This window comes from Elaeis guineensis, chromosome 7, assembly GCF_000442705.2.
Source record: "Elaeis guineensis isolate ETL-2024a chromosome 7, EG11, whole genome shotgun sequence".
NCBI classification, from domain to species: domain Eukaryota; kingdom Viridiplantae; phylum Streptophyta; class Magnoliopsida; order Arecales; family Arecaceae; genus Elaeis; species Elaeis guineensis.
In genome coordinates, this window is record NC_025999.2 from 76040335 (window position 1) to 76054696 (window position 14362).

At 36.2% G+C, this 14362-nt stretch overlaps 1 protein-coding gene across 5 annotated transcripts; it reads left to right on the forward strand.

Moving 5' to 3' along the window:
* Positions 1–550: 550 nt before the first annotated feature.
* On the forward strand, positions 551–14195 carry LOC105048922 (dynamin-related protein 3A). Of its 5 annotated transcripts, none has more exons than XR_832703.4 (22): positions 597–1121; positions 2094–2376; positions 2503–2531; positions 2621–2722; positions 3453–3521; positions 3604–3663; positions 3876–3989; positions 5551–5599; positions 5936–6045; positions 6301–6393; positions 6511–6603; positions 6697–6834; positions 7491–7604; positions 9593–9697; positions 9811–9853; positions 10231–10379; positions 10469–10615; positions 12759–12811; positions 13006–13105; positions 13201–13312; positions 13703–13846; positions 13981–14195. XR_832703.4 is itself a non-coding variant. In XM_073261123.1 (21 exons), the coding sequence occupies exons 1-21, from the start codon at positions 741–743 to the stop codon at positions 13724–13726; spliced, it is 2349 nt and encodes a 782-aa protein (XP_073117224.1). In that variant the 5' UTR covers positions 597–740; the 3' UTR covers positions 13727–13846. The 5 variants fall into 5 exon arrangements, 3 of the variants coding, with proteins under 3 accessions (XP_010926713.1, XP_073117224.1, XP_073117225.1); XR_832704.4 differs by having other exon boundaries at positions 13992–14195; XM_073261123.1 differs by lacking the exon at positions 13981–14195 and having other exon boundaries at positions 13722–13846.
* Positions 14196–14362: the final 167 nt, after the last annotated feature.

Here is a 14362-nt window from a genome sequence, read left to right on the forward strand (position 1 = left end):
CGAGCGCCTCACCGCCGACCCGAAACCCCACCTGGCCGCCCAATCTAGCCGCGTCCAATTCTTGCGGAGCAAGTCCAGCACATCCCTCTTCCAAGCACGCGCATACAACCCCTATGCGGAAACAATCTCGGCCGTCATAATGATCCACAGAAATCCATCTCATCCGCTCGTATAGACGGGTTCAATGCAGCACTTCGACTCCATATTCGAACGGCTGTTACTTACCCTTATACAAACTTCTCTACAAATATTTGCTCTCTTATCATCGACCGGAGGAGTCCACAGAAACCCAGCTCCGTATACGTCCCAACGAGACCCTCCTCCGAGAAAACCCAATTACCATCCTACCCTCCCGCTCCTACCCTCATGGCCTGGTAAACAACCCAACATATCGAGGCTATTTACGTCATTCACCCACCACCGGTTCTGACTTTCGAAAAGCAAACGCTGTGGGCCGTAAACCGACCCGGTCCACTTCGAACCGCTAGGAGTAAAACCTCGTACTTTGTGTATGGCATACGGCAACCCGGTTTGGCGCCCATACCGTGCACGCTACTAGGGGGTCCGCCAGGCAGTGCCGTTCCGAAATTTCTCCACCCCTCTCTTCGCCCTCTTCGCTGCTCTCCTCTCGAGTCTCGACTCCTCTTCGCCCTCCCTGAAACCTTTCGGGGTTATTGCGAAGAAACCCTCCTTCGATCGGCGCCAACCCTCGATTGCGTTGTTCGGAGGAGGAGGATCCGATGGCGGAGGACGCGGTGGCGCCCGGAGCATCGCCGGCGGCAGCGGCTGCCGCGGGGACGATCGGGAGCTCGGTGATTCCGATCGTGAACAAGCTGCAGGATATCTTCGCCCAGCTTGGCAGCTCCTCCACCATCGATCTGCCTCAGGTGTCGGTGGTTGGGAGCCAGAGCAGCGGGAAGTCGAGCGTGCTCGAGGCGCTTGTCGGCCGGGATTTTCTACCGCGGGGATCGGATATTTGTACTAGGAGGCCACTCGTGCTCCAGCTCGTGCACTGCCCTCGGCGGCCGGAGGTGGCTGAGGGGGCGGACGAGTGGGGGGAGTTCCTCCACTTGCCCGGGAAGAGGTTCTACGATTTCTCAGAAATCCGGCGCGAGATCCAGGTGATAAGGGTTTAACACTGCTTTTTTTTAGGGTTCTTGGATCGATACACCTTTTCCCCTCTTCTTAAGAGTTGTTTGGCATGGCTGCTTGTAAGAACTGTTAAGGGTTATAATAGCTTGTTCTCCGCATTACTTTTTGTTACTTGTTATGGTGATTATTGGGAGAGTTTTTTAGTGGATTGGGGTTTGTTGAGAACGCCATTGGCATGGATCTTTCTTTCTTTCTTTTTTCAGTTTACCTTTTTAAACAGTTGTAATGGTTGAGAAAAACCTGAATTAAACATAAAACTATATGCCTGGGATTGGCAATGCTTGCTATCAGGTATTCATGTTCACAAAAGATACGGGTGCTGTTTTTTGGTTTAGCTAGCAGGTTCCTTTAGCTACACCATTTTTAATTGCTCAATGGAAGCTTTGCTGCATTGAATCCAGATTTATGCGAAGGCAATTTGTCATCTTCGGTGTTTTTAGTATGTCATAAAAAATCTTTCAAGCATCATAAGATAGAAAAAGTTATTTGCAACATCATGGGATCAAATGCAGATTTAACAATACCTGATATGGATCACTTGAAAAAATTGTTTCACACAGTACTTTTGTTAATGCTTTTGAATTAGTAGTTCTGATGATAAACTCGTGTTTAACTCTGTTAATGTATTGTTTCTTCTTTAGTTATATAAGATACCATCTTCACTTATGTAAAATTCACTATCCTAGGCCTTTTGACTAATTTTAATCGTTAGCATCTGCCTCAAGCTGTTAGTTTCTATGAGTTGTAACGTTTTATGTCAACCAGTCATTCTTTGTTTAAGAAGTGCTTCTGTTTTTTGTACTTAAAACTCACTTTTCAGACAAATTATTTTGTGGTTGCATTAGTATAGTTATTTTTTTTGGGTATTCTGCAATAATTTGTCATGGTGGTTGTGCCTTTATCTTGTGCCAAGCCATGAGTGGACTCTTTATTACTTGCAGGCTGAAACAGATAAGGAAGCAGGAGGGAACAAGGGAGTTTCTGACAAACAAATTCGCTTGAAGATTTTTTCTCCAAATGTTCTGAATATTACTTTGGTTGATTTGCCTGGAATAACTAAAGTGCCAGTTGGTGACCAGCCAAGTGACATCGAGGCAAGAATTAGAACTATGATCTTGTCATACATTAAACACAGGACTTGCATAATATTAGCAGTCTCACCAGCGAATGCAGATTTAGCAAATTCTGATGCACTTCAGATGGCTAGGATTGCTGATCCAGATGGTAAGTTTATTCAAAAAAAATCATAATTTAAATATTAATTTTGAGTTTTAACTTTTAACCGTTTATTAAAAAAATACTAGCAGCTGTGGTAAAACAGTGGAATGACCTTTCTTTCTTTGGGAACAGGTTCTCGGACTATTGGTGTCATCACGAAGGTCTTATTTGTTTATTTTCATAATTCTATGTTCTAAAAATTGTCATAATTATTCTGGGATGAGACATAACTTCCATCTTTATGGTTCAGTTAGATATAATGGATAGAGGCACTGATGCCCGCAACTTTTTATTGGGAAATGTGGTCCCCCTCAAACTTGGATATGTTGGTGTTGTGAACCGTAGTCAACAGGTACCTCTTTTAATTCGATGAAATGGGAAGTCTAAAATGACCAAATTTCCATGGTATTTTCTCAGTAAATTTGTGTACATATGTGTAATTACATACAAACAGTTTTTCAGATTAGTTTTCATGTACTATTCCTAGAAGGAATAAAAACAAGTGAAACAATGCAACTTAGCTAGCAATAAAATAATTGTTTGAAGATGAGCTGTTGTAACTTGGAACCCAGATGCTTAAAAATTGTTCAACTGCAACTATGAGTTTTGACTATTTACCATGCTCCATCAATGCTTACATAAGTGACGTGTCCCAAAATGCATCCATATTCTTCATTTAACTTCAAAGAACTTCTATGTGCCTATATATTGGTTCAAACAAATAAAAGTAATTCAAAACCAATCCTAATTATCCATTTAAAATTTTTAAACCTTTTATCCTAGAAAAATAGATCTGTGGGCATCTAAGCTATTCCCGTATCTGGAATTTCATATTGTGTTTTAGAAGTTGTTCCACAGAAGTCTGAAAATACATTTGTGTGTATACAAGTACTTAATGTTGGTTAGAAACCCAGGACAAGTTATGTGAATCTTGGACAACTGTAATAACTAGAAGTGAGAAGTTGTCTGGCAACCTTTTCTTTTTATTTTTTTCTAAAGAAATAGGTTCCAATCTAGCCAATTCATAGATGTGCACACATCCGTTCATGATTCTCTAATTTATTTCTGGCTTGATGATGCAGGACATTAACTTTAACCGTAGTATCAAAGATGCATTGGCCTTTGAAGAGAACTTCTTCCGCAATCAGCCTGTATTTTTCTCAGAAACATTCTTTACTTTTCTTAACTATCATTTCTTTTCAAATATATATGAAGTTCTCACACTGTTTGTAGGTGTATCATGGTCTTTCTCACTGCTGCGGCGTTCCTCAGTTAGCCAAGAAACTGAATCAGGTAAATATCACAAATAACCTTTATTACCAAATGACCATTATTGAGATAATTAGGCTCTTCTTTATTGACCATGACCAGCAAGGCTTTTCCCATATCTGACATTTTGGTTATCCTTTCCTAGCTCCTTGAAAACAGTTTCTGGTCTTGTACCATTTGGTTAGCCATACTCATTAATCCTGATAGGAAATTCCTGAATGCACTATTATCTGCAGATTTTAGTACAGCATATCAAGACTGTCCTTCCAGGACTGAAATCTCGCATAAATGCTCAATTGGTGGCTGTAGCAAAGGAGCATGCTGCTTATGGTGATGTCGCAGAGTCAAAGGTATATGCTTTTTTTCTTTTTTGTTACTGTGGCACATAGTAATGATACCCTTTTTGTATTCAAATGCCCTTAAATCATATAAGGATGCTTTTATCTGGTCACATCATAGATCACTTGCAACTATGTGATAGAAAGGAGTGTCGTCATACATTCTTTTGAAAGATCTGATCCTCAATGTCCCAAGTTGAATTTAAGCATTTTGGCAAAAATTTCAAAATTGAGAAATGCTTGTATTTGTTTCTTTGGAAAGTTACAATAAAGGCGCATGCCTCATCAATGTCTTCTATTGTGGATTTTGTCATATTATACAATTATTCAGTAAGAATCACTGGAGACTGGATGAAGATGGTTGCCATTCAACTTTCTTTGATGTTTACTAGATGCCCTAGAATCCCTTCAAATAAATCCTAAAAGAAGTTTTTTCACGTTTGCTAAAATACCTTAAACAAATGGCCAGCCCCTCCAGGAGAAGAGAAGAGAGGCACAGGTGAAAGGCTGTATTGTTACCTCACTTTTCTCTCCTTCTCTCTACCTAAGATATTCTCACAAGCAAAAGAAGGCTGATATGATGATTTAAACAAGTAACCCATTTTGTTGCTCATCCAACCCTCCAATGACTCCTAAGTTCTTTTAATCTCATCACACTTTAAAAAACCCACTGAGGACCCGACACAATACTGTAAACAACAAAAGCTAATAACGAAAGGCTAGAAAGAGCGATTGGCTTCTGTGGAACTGATTTTGTGAAATATCATCCTGAAAATGGTGTCCTATGATGAATGTGAAATGTCACAGCTCTGATGCATCAATGTCTTTTAGAGTTTCAAAGAATGCTTCATTCTTGAGATGGTGCAATTTTTCTTTCACTATAATGTATCCATTTTGTTATGGTTGGCCAGCTAAGAAGATTATGTGTTGGAAAGAATAAATTCTTGCATATCCATCCATATATTTCAAGAATGCTTAAAGATGTTGCTTGAATATCAAAATTCATGCTACAATTGTACAATGCCGACATTTTTTTAATATGGACAAGGGATGATTTACTCATTTGAATATTAACCTTCAGCAAGTACAAGAATCTGCTAATGCATCATGAGAGAGACACTAAATTCTTGCATTGGTAAAGGGTTAAACGAGCTAAAATAATGGCCTAAACAATGCAAGGAATATTGATCTTGACAACAATAAGCCACAGATATCAGATGATTCGAGTTATTGTTAAGCATAATGTTTTAGGTATATGACAGCATTTTCTTGGCATGCCTTCAATACATAACCAGAAATGCTAAATACCACCTGGCAAGAATACTCTCACTTGAGCATCAGCAAGCTTTTATTTTCAGAAACTAAACTCTCCTACATTTTTTTTTTTTGTAGCATCTTACATTTTATTTTATTATCTAACAAACTGTAAACTTCTAAGGACTTGCTCCTGTAAATTTGCGATCATGTGCTTCAGCTTTCAGTGGTGCTTGTATGCATTTATAGTAATGCCATGACAATTGATATATTATTATTAATCATATGATATTCATTGCCTGCTTGATTTTCGCTGCAGGCTGGTCAGGGAATCAAACTCTTGAACATTCTTACAAAATATTGTGAAGGTAATTGGTTTTGCTGATTTTCTTATAAATGATCTGTCTTCCTTTTATACGCATGAGATCATGGTTTTTTCCACAATTCACTTGACATATATGTTCTTTAAGTTTTCCAATGACCTGATCATGGAACTTGTGCCTAAACCTTTTATTATTTTGCAACCTTGATGTACAATGGATTCATAAATGCAAACTTGCACTGAAGAAAAATAAAAAAGAGCAAAAGTGGGGTGTTATACTTGTTAATGCTTGAATTTATTGTACTTCTATTTGCACCATATTTGTGTGTTTTGTTATGTATTATTTACATTCTTGGAACTTGTCATTATTTGTTTGTTGCAGCTTTTTCATCAATGGTGGAAGGAAAAAATGAGGAATTATCCACAGCGGAGCTTTCTGGTGGAGCACGAATACACTATATTTTCCAGTCCATCTTTGTGAAGAGTTTGGAGGTCCACATAATTACTTTTACATGTTAAGTTTGAAATATTATCTGTTAGATATATTTCAAACTTTCACCAATTTTTGTTTTTAGAGTTGTTCACTACCTTCTTGATTTTGAAAGTGCTGTTTGCTTAAAACAGTTTAACCAATAATATTTATAGGATTCTTATGTGAATGTGCTTTTCTCTTGGTTGCTTCACTTTTGAGCTTTCTTTCTTCCTTTATGTCGAATATCATTGCTGACTCACTGTATTCTGTTGAAGGAAGTTGATCCTTGTGAAGATATAACAGACGAAGATATCCGCATGGCTATCCAAAATGCAACTGGTCCTAAAAGTGCTTTGTTTGTACCAGAGGTGATAGTTGTCAACTGATATCATGCTTCTTTGGATGCGAAGAAAGAGATTTACGTTCTGCTTTTATCCTCTTGTTTGAATGCTTACGGTGTTCATTTTTCTGGAACAAATATTTAGGTGCCATTTGAGGTTCTTGTACGAAGGCAAATAGGCCGTCTGTTAGATCCAAGCCTTCAGTGTGCAAAATTTATCTACGATGAATTAATTAAGGTATAGACTCATTCCAAATTTAAAATATAATAAAAAATTTTTAACTTGGTACTGAATTATTCCTTTGCCTTTTCTTCTTCAACTTCATTGTAGATGAGCCACCGTTGCTTAGCTAGTGAGCTTCAGCAGTTTCCAGTCCTTCGAAAGTGCATGGATGAGGTAGTCGGGAATTTCTTAAGAGAGGGCCTTCAGCCTGCAGAGACGATGATAACCCACATTATTGAAATGGAGGTTAGGAAAAGATAATGGTTTCATTCTGTTTTGTGCTTGGTGGATACTTTTTGTGAATTGCATGAAAGCGAACAGGCCTGAAAAGCTTGCATTCATCAATGCTTCGTATTTCCCATTTTTTCTTCCACTTATCAATTTTTGTATGCTGACTGCTAACATTCATTCCTTAATTCAATTTGTTATGAAACTAGTTTGGTTTTAAACACATCCCTCACTGGATTATGTTGTGAAGAGGTTTGTTGAACTGTCTCAACAACTTATATGAATTGTTAAAAACCCTGTGACATGTAACACTACTACGGGCTGTACCCTCTGATCCCCAAACAAAAGGACAGTATCTTACTGTAAGATGCCATATGCGCCAGTACTTAACATGTGCAAACCTTCAAGCTTAGACAATGAAATAACATGTATTTCCTCTTTTGTCACCAATGAAATGTTTTCCTAGATATAAAAAATTGAATGAATTGCCAACCTTTTGGCCTTATCTGGTCAATAGCTGTGAGAAAAATTGGCTAATATCGTGCCATTTTATGCTGTATTCTTACTTTTTAGCCTTTTCCTGTAATACATTTGTTCTCTTCTTGGAATTGGGCTGTATGCATTTTCACTGATCCAGTGGATGTGTGCGTTGATTTGAGTACTTGATTTTGCAGATGGATTATATAAACACTTCACATCCAAATTTTATTGGTGGCAGTAAGGCTGTAGAAATTGCACAGCAGCAAGTTAAATCTTTTAGGTTATCAGCATCAGTGCCCAGATCTAAGGTGCTTTTTTCTCTTTTTCTTAATGTTCCTGAGTATGCCAAATCTTGAATCTTAAATGTTTGCTGGTGTTTGGACTTTGAGCTGAACTAACAGAAATGATAAATTGTGTTGGATATTGTATCACGGCATATTTGCTTTTTCACTATTGTTTGTTTTAGTGTTGTTTTATTATATAATGTTAGATCAAGGCCTTATTCTGAACAAGGCTGAAACTTATGTGTAAGCATAAAGTCTTTTTTCCCCCCTTTTTTCAAAAATTGCTATTCTAAAGTAGCTAACTACAGACTAGACTTAGGGGTATGTTAATTCTATGAAACTCTATTTATTTTTTCCTTTTTTTCATAAGAACTTATTGAGAACATATAGCAATACTGTTGGACTGGCTAACTGTTTGAGAATTTAAACATTCCATGTTTGCTGCTTTTAGTGGAAGTATAGATCTTTTAAGCAAACACAAATTTGCAAACCCAACCATAACAATCAAGAACTTGTTTTGACCTTCTAAGACCAGGTGTATATATCCACATTTCCTTGGCCTGATATAGGTTAAAGAAATAGACCCATTTTGTTCAAAGTCTTGGCTACCTTGACTCTCTGATTTCATGCCTAACTGTTTCATGCAATTTTCATTTTTCCAAGTTAAAAAGACCAGCAGCCCTTTGGAAGAGCAATAGTCATGTTTGGCCTATTGGGCATGTGATTCCTCCTCCTAATGCAACGTTCATCGTGTCATTTTATTGCTCTTTGGTATTATTGTCTATTGTAAGTTTCATTTAAATCTTATTACAGTTTTTGATTTTGTTTTTGCCAAATAAGCTTTAAAGTACATCCTCAAATTTAAGAATGGAAAGCATGTTATTGGGTCGCAATTTTAAAAACTTTTTTTGGAAAAGAAAAAGCTATTTGCTTTTGGTACAGTCTCCCTTTCAACTCATTTTAAGTGACTTTTGTTACTAAAATCCATCTTTATGAACTGTATTTCTAGTTCAGATAATTCAGTTGTGATATTCTTGTTAGATAAGATGCCTACAACATAAACCTCATGAATCATTGTAATCCAATTGCATCTGAACATCTGTCTTCTTATTGTAAGATAATTTCACATGTATTTGCAAATAGGCCAATGAGATTGTTAAAGAGGTCATGAGCATCTGATTGAGAGGGATTATGATCGTTTGACAACTATTTTTGCCATGCGATTTACAAACGGATGCATGCATATATTCAAGAGTTAAATGCACAAGTTATCAGATCATGCCAAAAATCTATGATGTCCTTGTTGTTTTCTTTAAACTTTATCCTTTCTTGAGATATCCTTAACAATGTTATTTTTGGAAGAAAATATGAGACAGTAGTTTCATGTGAAGAAAGAAAAATGAAAAAGAAGGTTTGTTGTTGGAATTGTCATAGGGTTGATGTTAGTGACCGTGGGTTTCATATAACAGTTGAGTATTTGCATCTAATCTAGCCTTGAATTTTGTTGGCGAATAACAAATTACCTTATATTATTTTCTTCACCATTATTTTGATTTCCTTCAGAACTGGGTCAAGCTTTTTCGTGAAAACTACTGTTTCTTTCCCTGATATGTTTTTGGCTTTATCAGATCATGCCAAAAATTTATGATGTTCTTGTTGTTTTCTTTAAACTTTGTCCTTTTTGAGATATCCTTAACAATATTATTTTTGGAAGAAAATATGAGACACTAGTTTCATGTGAAGAAAGAAAAATGAAAGGTAGGTTTGGTGTTGGAATTGTCATAGGGTGATGTTAGTGTCCCTGGGTTTCATATAACAGTTGAGTTTTAGGCTTTTAGCATCTAGTCTATGCCTTAAATTTTATCGGCGAATAACAAATTACCTTATTTTATTTTCTAAACCATTATTTTGATTTTCTTCAGAACTGGTTAAGCTTTGTCATGAAAACTACCGTTTCTTTCCTTGTATGCTTTTGGCTTTATCTTGGAGCAACAATATATGTTCTGTTGCAGGATGGAATAGATTCTGATAAGCTACAATCATCTGAAAAGAGTCTCAAATCTCGAGCTATCCTTGCCAGATCTGCTGCAAATGGTGCTGTTTCTGATGCCCTTCAGGTCAACTTTTGTTTCTATGCTGTTATTATTAATATTCGATATCTCATGAGATATGCAAATATGTTCTGTCTGATGTGGTTTTTTATCTTCTGTGTTTTCTGGGTAATGACCAGGGAGTTCGACCTTCTGGAGATCCGGAAAGGCCCGGTTCATCTGGTAAGCAAATTTTTTAGGTTTAATTTAGAGCAAGGAAAGGTGTAAAAGTCCAATTTTTTGATGCCTTTGATTATTTTCACCATTGAAAAGAAAATATATATATATATATAAGCAGGAGTTGGATATCTTATTTTCTAGGGAGAAGTATTAGAACTTAATGCAGAATATCTCCCTCTAGAACTAATCTGAACTATCAAATAGGAAGGGTTCTTTTTTGAATTTCTTATTAGTCACATGCACTTGATATCTGGTCAATTTTAGTTACATTAAGCTCCTCAGCCACCATTGTGCATTCTTGTGTGCATAGCCGTGAAAATTTGGACTTATATTGCAACTACACCAAACTTCCTCAGTACCATCTAATTTTGTGACTGCAGGAGGTACAAGTGGATCAAGCTGGGGGATTTCATCAATTTTTGGTTCTAGTGAGGATCGTGCACCTGCAAAAGAAAGTTCAATGAACAAGTCTTACAATACCCCTTCTCACACCTTTGAACATTCCCTCACTATGATCCAGTTAAGGGAGGTAAGTGTTCTTGCATCTTGTCTAACAACTGCTTGCTTCATTATTTGATTGCATGTATCCAGTGTGTAATTTATGTTGTTATTGCTCAGCCACCAGTCGTCTTAAAGCCGTCGGAGAATCAGACAGAGCAGGAGGCTTTGGAGATAGCTATCACAAAAATGTTATTGAAGTCATATTATGATATTGTAAGAAAAAATATCGAGGACTCTGTGCCAAAGGCAATTATGCACTTCCTGGTAAATGGAGTTATTTAGGATATGAAGAATCTGTTAATCTGTTTGTGTTTATTTTTTTTTATTCCAGCTGATCCATGTGTTCTGTTAAGATATAAAAATCACATTTTCTTCCAGTTTCCTGCATCCTTGCCTCTTGATTTCAGATTGTCTAACATTTTAGAAAAGTTTAAACTTCATCTGTAAGGAGAATATATAAATGTTCTAAGCACTTAAATAAACACATAGATTTACAGTCGTTTTAACACCATTAAAGATCAAGTGCAGTATGTTTAGGTTAATTTTGACTTGAAGATGCAACTCTAGTCTAGTCAAGTCATGATATTGATTTATTTGCATGTGGTATTTTCTTTGGCTGTTGTTACTGCATAACTTGGTATTTTTAACAAAAATATTGTTGTAATCAATGTTATAAGTTTTGGTCCTGAGCCCAGCCTTACCACTACGGCATGGTAGGTACAGTTCACCCTTGCACCGACACATGGTATTATATTGGAGATGGGATGGCAAAACCATGTGTTGGTATGGAGGTGCACCATGCCCTTGTATAGGTTCCAACAATTTCCATGCTGCTTGGTATGGTTCAATACTTGAAATTTTGGATGTGGTTGCATTATAGAACTACTAACTAATGTTGTCGATTATAAATTTAGGTCCCCTTTGGCATTGTTTTCAAAGGGGCAAAGAGTGCTTCTTGGAGGGACAAAAGCTCTTTTGGGTGATTTTGATGTGTTTGGTAAAAAATTTAAATAGCTTTCTACTTCCTCTAAAAGCTTAAAAGGTCTACCAGGGAAAGCTCTGATTTTGGATCTTTTGGATAAAAGCTCTATTTCACATACATGAGGAAGATGTTCTCATTTTAATAAAAATTCCACAGAGACAAAAAAACTCATGATAATATAATAATGATATAAGTAGTAATATAATATCATTATATTATGTTATTCATAAATAATGTATTACAATAACTTATTATATATTATTATATTATATTTTAATTATATTATAATAATTTACAAAAATATTAGAAGATAACATTCTTATAATATTTTTATTATATTATAATGTAATAGTGTTATGGAAATATTTATATCATATATTTAATTATATTATATAGACTAAAATATCAAAATAAATAACTTATAAATTAAGAATCCTTTATAATATTGGTTTTCTATAATACAGTCAAATAATTGAAAGCAGTACATGATGTCTTTTATTGTCATTTCGTAATAATAAAAGCACTTTCTCAGTTTACTGAGCAATAGATGTTAAAGTTCTATAATACTTCAGAAATGTGGTTACCAAACTGTGATCAGATTTTTATTAAAAGCTCTACCAGCAAGAGCTCTACTGTCCAAAACTCTATAGATTTTTTAAAAAAAAAAACTTTGCTACCTATAGCAATGCGAAATGGGTCTTTAATGTTCAACAACATAGAGAAACTTAATCATGAATTATTATAATTTCTGTTGCTAAAATAGGTGGAGTTCGTTAACTTAGTAACTGGAAGTGCATAGCTCATTGCTTCCTTGTGCATGTGCAATATGAAAGACTGTACTTGCATATTTACCTATATATTGGGTGTTTCTGCATGCACTTTGAGACATTCGCTCCATGTTTCCCTTGTTTGGCAAAATGATTCTGTTCCTGAATGTGTTTCCGATGAGCACCGAATTATGTCAAATTCATCCCAAGTACCATTCCATTGACTGCATTGTATGACATGTTATTGTGATTTGTTATTATTTACTGCAAATTTATGATTACTCCTATTATTTTATGTATCTGTCATTGTTATGTCATTATGTGTCCATGTTGCTTCTTGTTTCTTTTCCCCCTTTTCCTATGTAATATATAATTCATACTAGATATTTTCTAATATTAATGACAAACAAATGTTTTAATGAATGATTGATATAGACTTCTTTCAGATTTGGATGGATTTAAATTATTTGAATTTGTTGTCAACTTGATGTTTCAGTTTGTCAGCTTGATATTTCTCAATCTGCTCCTTGCATAATATGTTTGACTACTTGCGATGAAATATTGCATTTAGAAAATCAGTGGTGAAAGTGGAAACCCTATATAACTATAGTTATAGTTAATACTTGTGAGACTACTAATTCCTTTGCCACTTGTCTAGGTTAATCATACAAAGCGGGAGCTGCATAATGTTTTTATTAGAAAACTTTACAGGTATAATGGCTGATCACTCTTGAAACTATGATTCTAAGCCCGTTTCATTTCATTTATGACAATTCTCAATTATACCACTAAACTTCAATGTCCCCACAGCTTAAACCGGGAAATTAAGATCCATCAGTATATCATTGTTCTCTGGGGAAAAAAAAAGTTAAGAACCTTGTGTGATGGTTGTGTTGTCAATGCAGAGAAAACCTCTTTGAAGACATGTTAAGAGAACCTGATGACATAACTGCTAAAAGGAAACGGATCCGGGAGACACTCAGAGTTTTGCAACAAGCTTACAGGGTAGGCATTATTTCTATCTAAAAGCTGGAACACTAATGTGTGATTAAATATTTGCATCTATGCTTCTGTGCTTATTTAATTCTTTTGGTGACCAGACATTGGATGAGATACCACTTGAAGCTGAGACTGTTGAGAAGGGTTATATTCTAGACACTGATGGAACTGGTCTGCCAAAGATCCACGGGCTTCCTTCATCGTTCTATACTAGTAATGACTACAGCACATCATATGCTGCTTCTCCTAAGAATCCCAGATCCAGGAAGTCAGCTCATTCAGGAGAGCAACCATCACCATTGTATTCAAATGCTGATGCCAATGGATTGGGATCCTATCCAAGAATGGATGCATGAGTTGTTGGATCTATTAATATTCCATACTGAAGTTTAGTGGTTCATTAAAGCATGCATAAAGTTGGTTTTGCTTCCTCAAGGAAATATCTAATTTTATTCTTTAGTGCTGGTTCGTATCCAGTGAGAGCAGCGCAATTAGATATTTGCTTGATGTATAGGAAACATATTCATTTATTTTCATCAACATATTTGTTAAAAAGTTCACCAATGAGAAATAACATGGCTGTTTCCTTTATGACTCGAGAAGATTTTCCTTTTTGTTGCAGATTAGCTACTGATAGCTGTCAGAGGCCATATAAGAAAGCAGTGGTGTAAAGTTCTAGCACAACCTCGTTGATGCTATTGATGTATGTCAATGGCATGCTAATTATTGTCTCGTGTTAACATTGAGGTTTGTATCATTCCTCAAGTATTAGAATGCGGTATTTCCTCGGGAACTGATTTTCAGTTTGTATAGCTTGTAAGATTAGACATCAGATTTTGTGTGTTGAAGCATTATCATGAAGTGTTTCTTGTATGCTTTAGGTGGCATGCAGGATTCTGCTTCCCTCCGTCTGGACAAAAGATGGAAATTAGCAGAAATGGGCTGCCTAGAAGAGCAGACTGAAGTGGAGCGTAGTTGTAGTCAGGGAAATGGCCTTAGGTAGCATGAACAGATTTTAGATGCTGAAACTTGGATCAAAGTGGAGCAGGCTAAATTGTGTTATACATAAATGCAATAATTTTCCCTTGGGTTTGAAGTGAGGTTGGTTCCATTCCCAACTCTCAGGATCGATGGTATGTGTCATCTTGTGTGTTTAATTGCCCTCGTCTAATCCTCTCTATTTCGATGCCTTATAATAACAAGCAATGCTTGGGAATTAATGAGCTCTGTTTTACATGCTCAATTTAACACATTTGCCTACGA

What these genes read in the sequence shown, in the direction of transcription:
- LOC105048922 (XM_010928411.4), top strand. Translation starts at nt 741, where the DNA reads ATGGCGGAGGACGCGGTGGCGCCCGGAGCATCGCCGGCGGCAGCGGCT. An exon ending in CTATTGGTGTCATCACGAAG is followed by an intron (nt 2,532 to 2,620) that starts GTCTTATTTGTT and finishes TTTATGGTTCAG; the next exon opens with TTAGATATAATGGATAGAGG. An exon ending in GTGATGTCGCAGAGTCAAAG is followed by an intron (nt 3,990 to 5,550) that starts GTATATGCTTTT and finishes TTTTCGCTGCAG; the next exon opens with GCTGGTCAGGGAATCAAACT.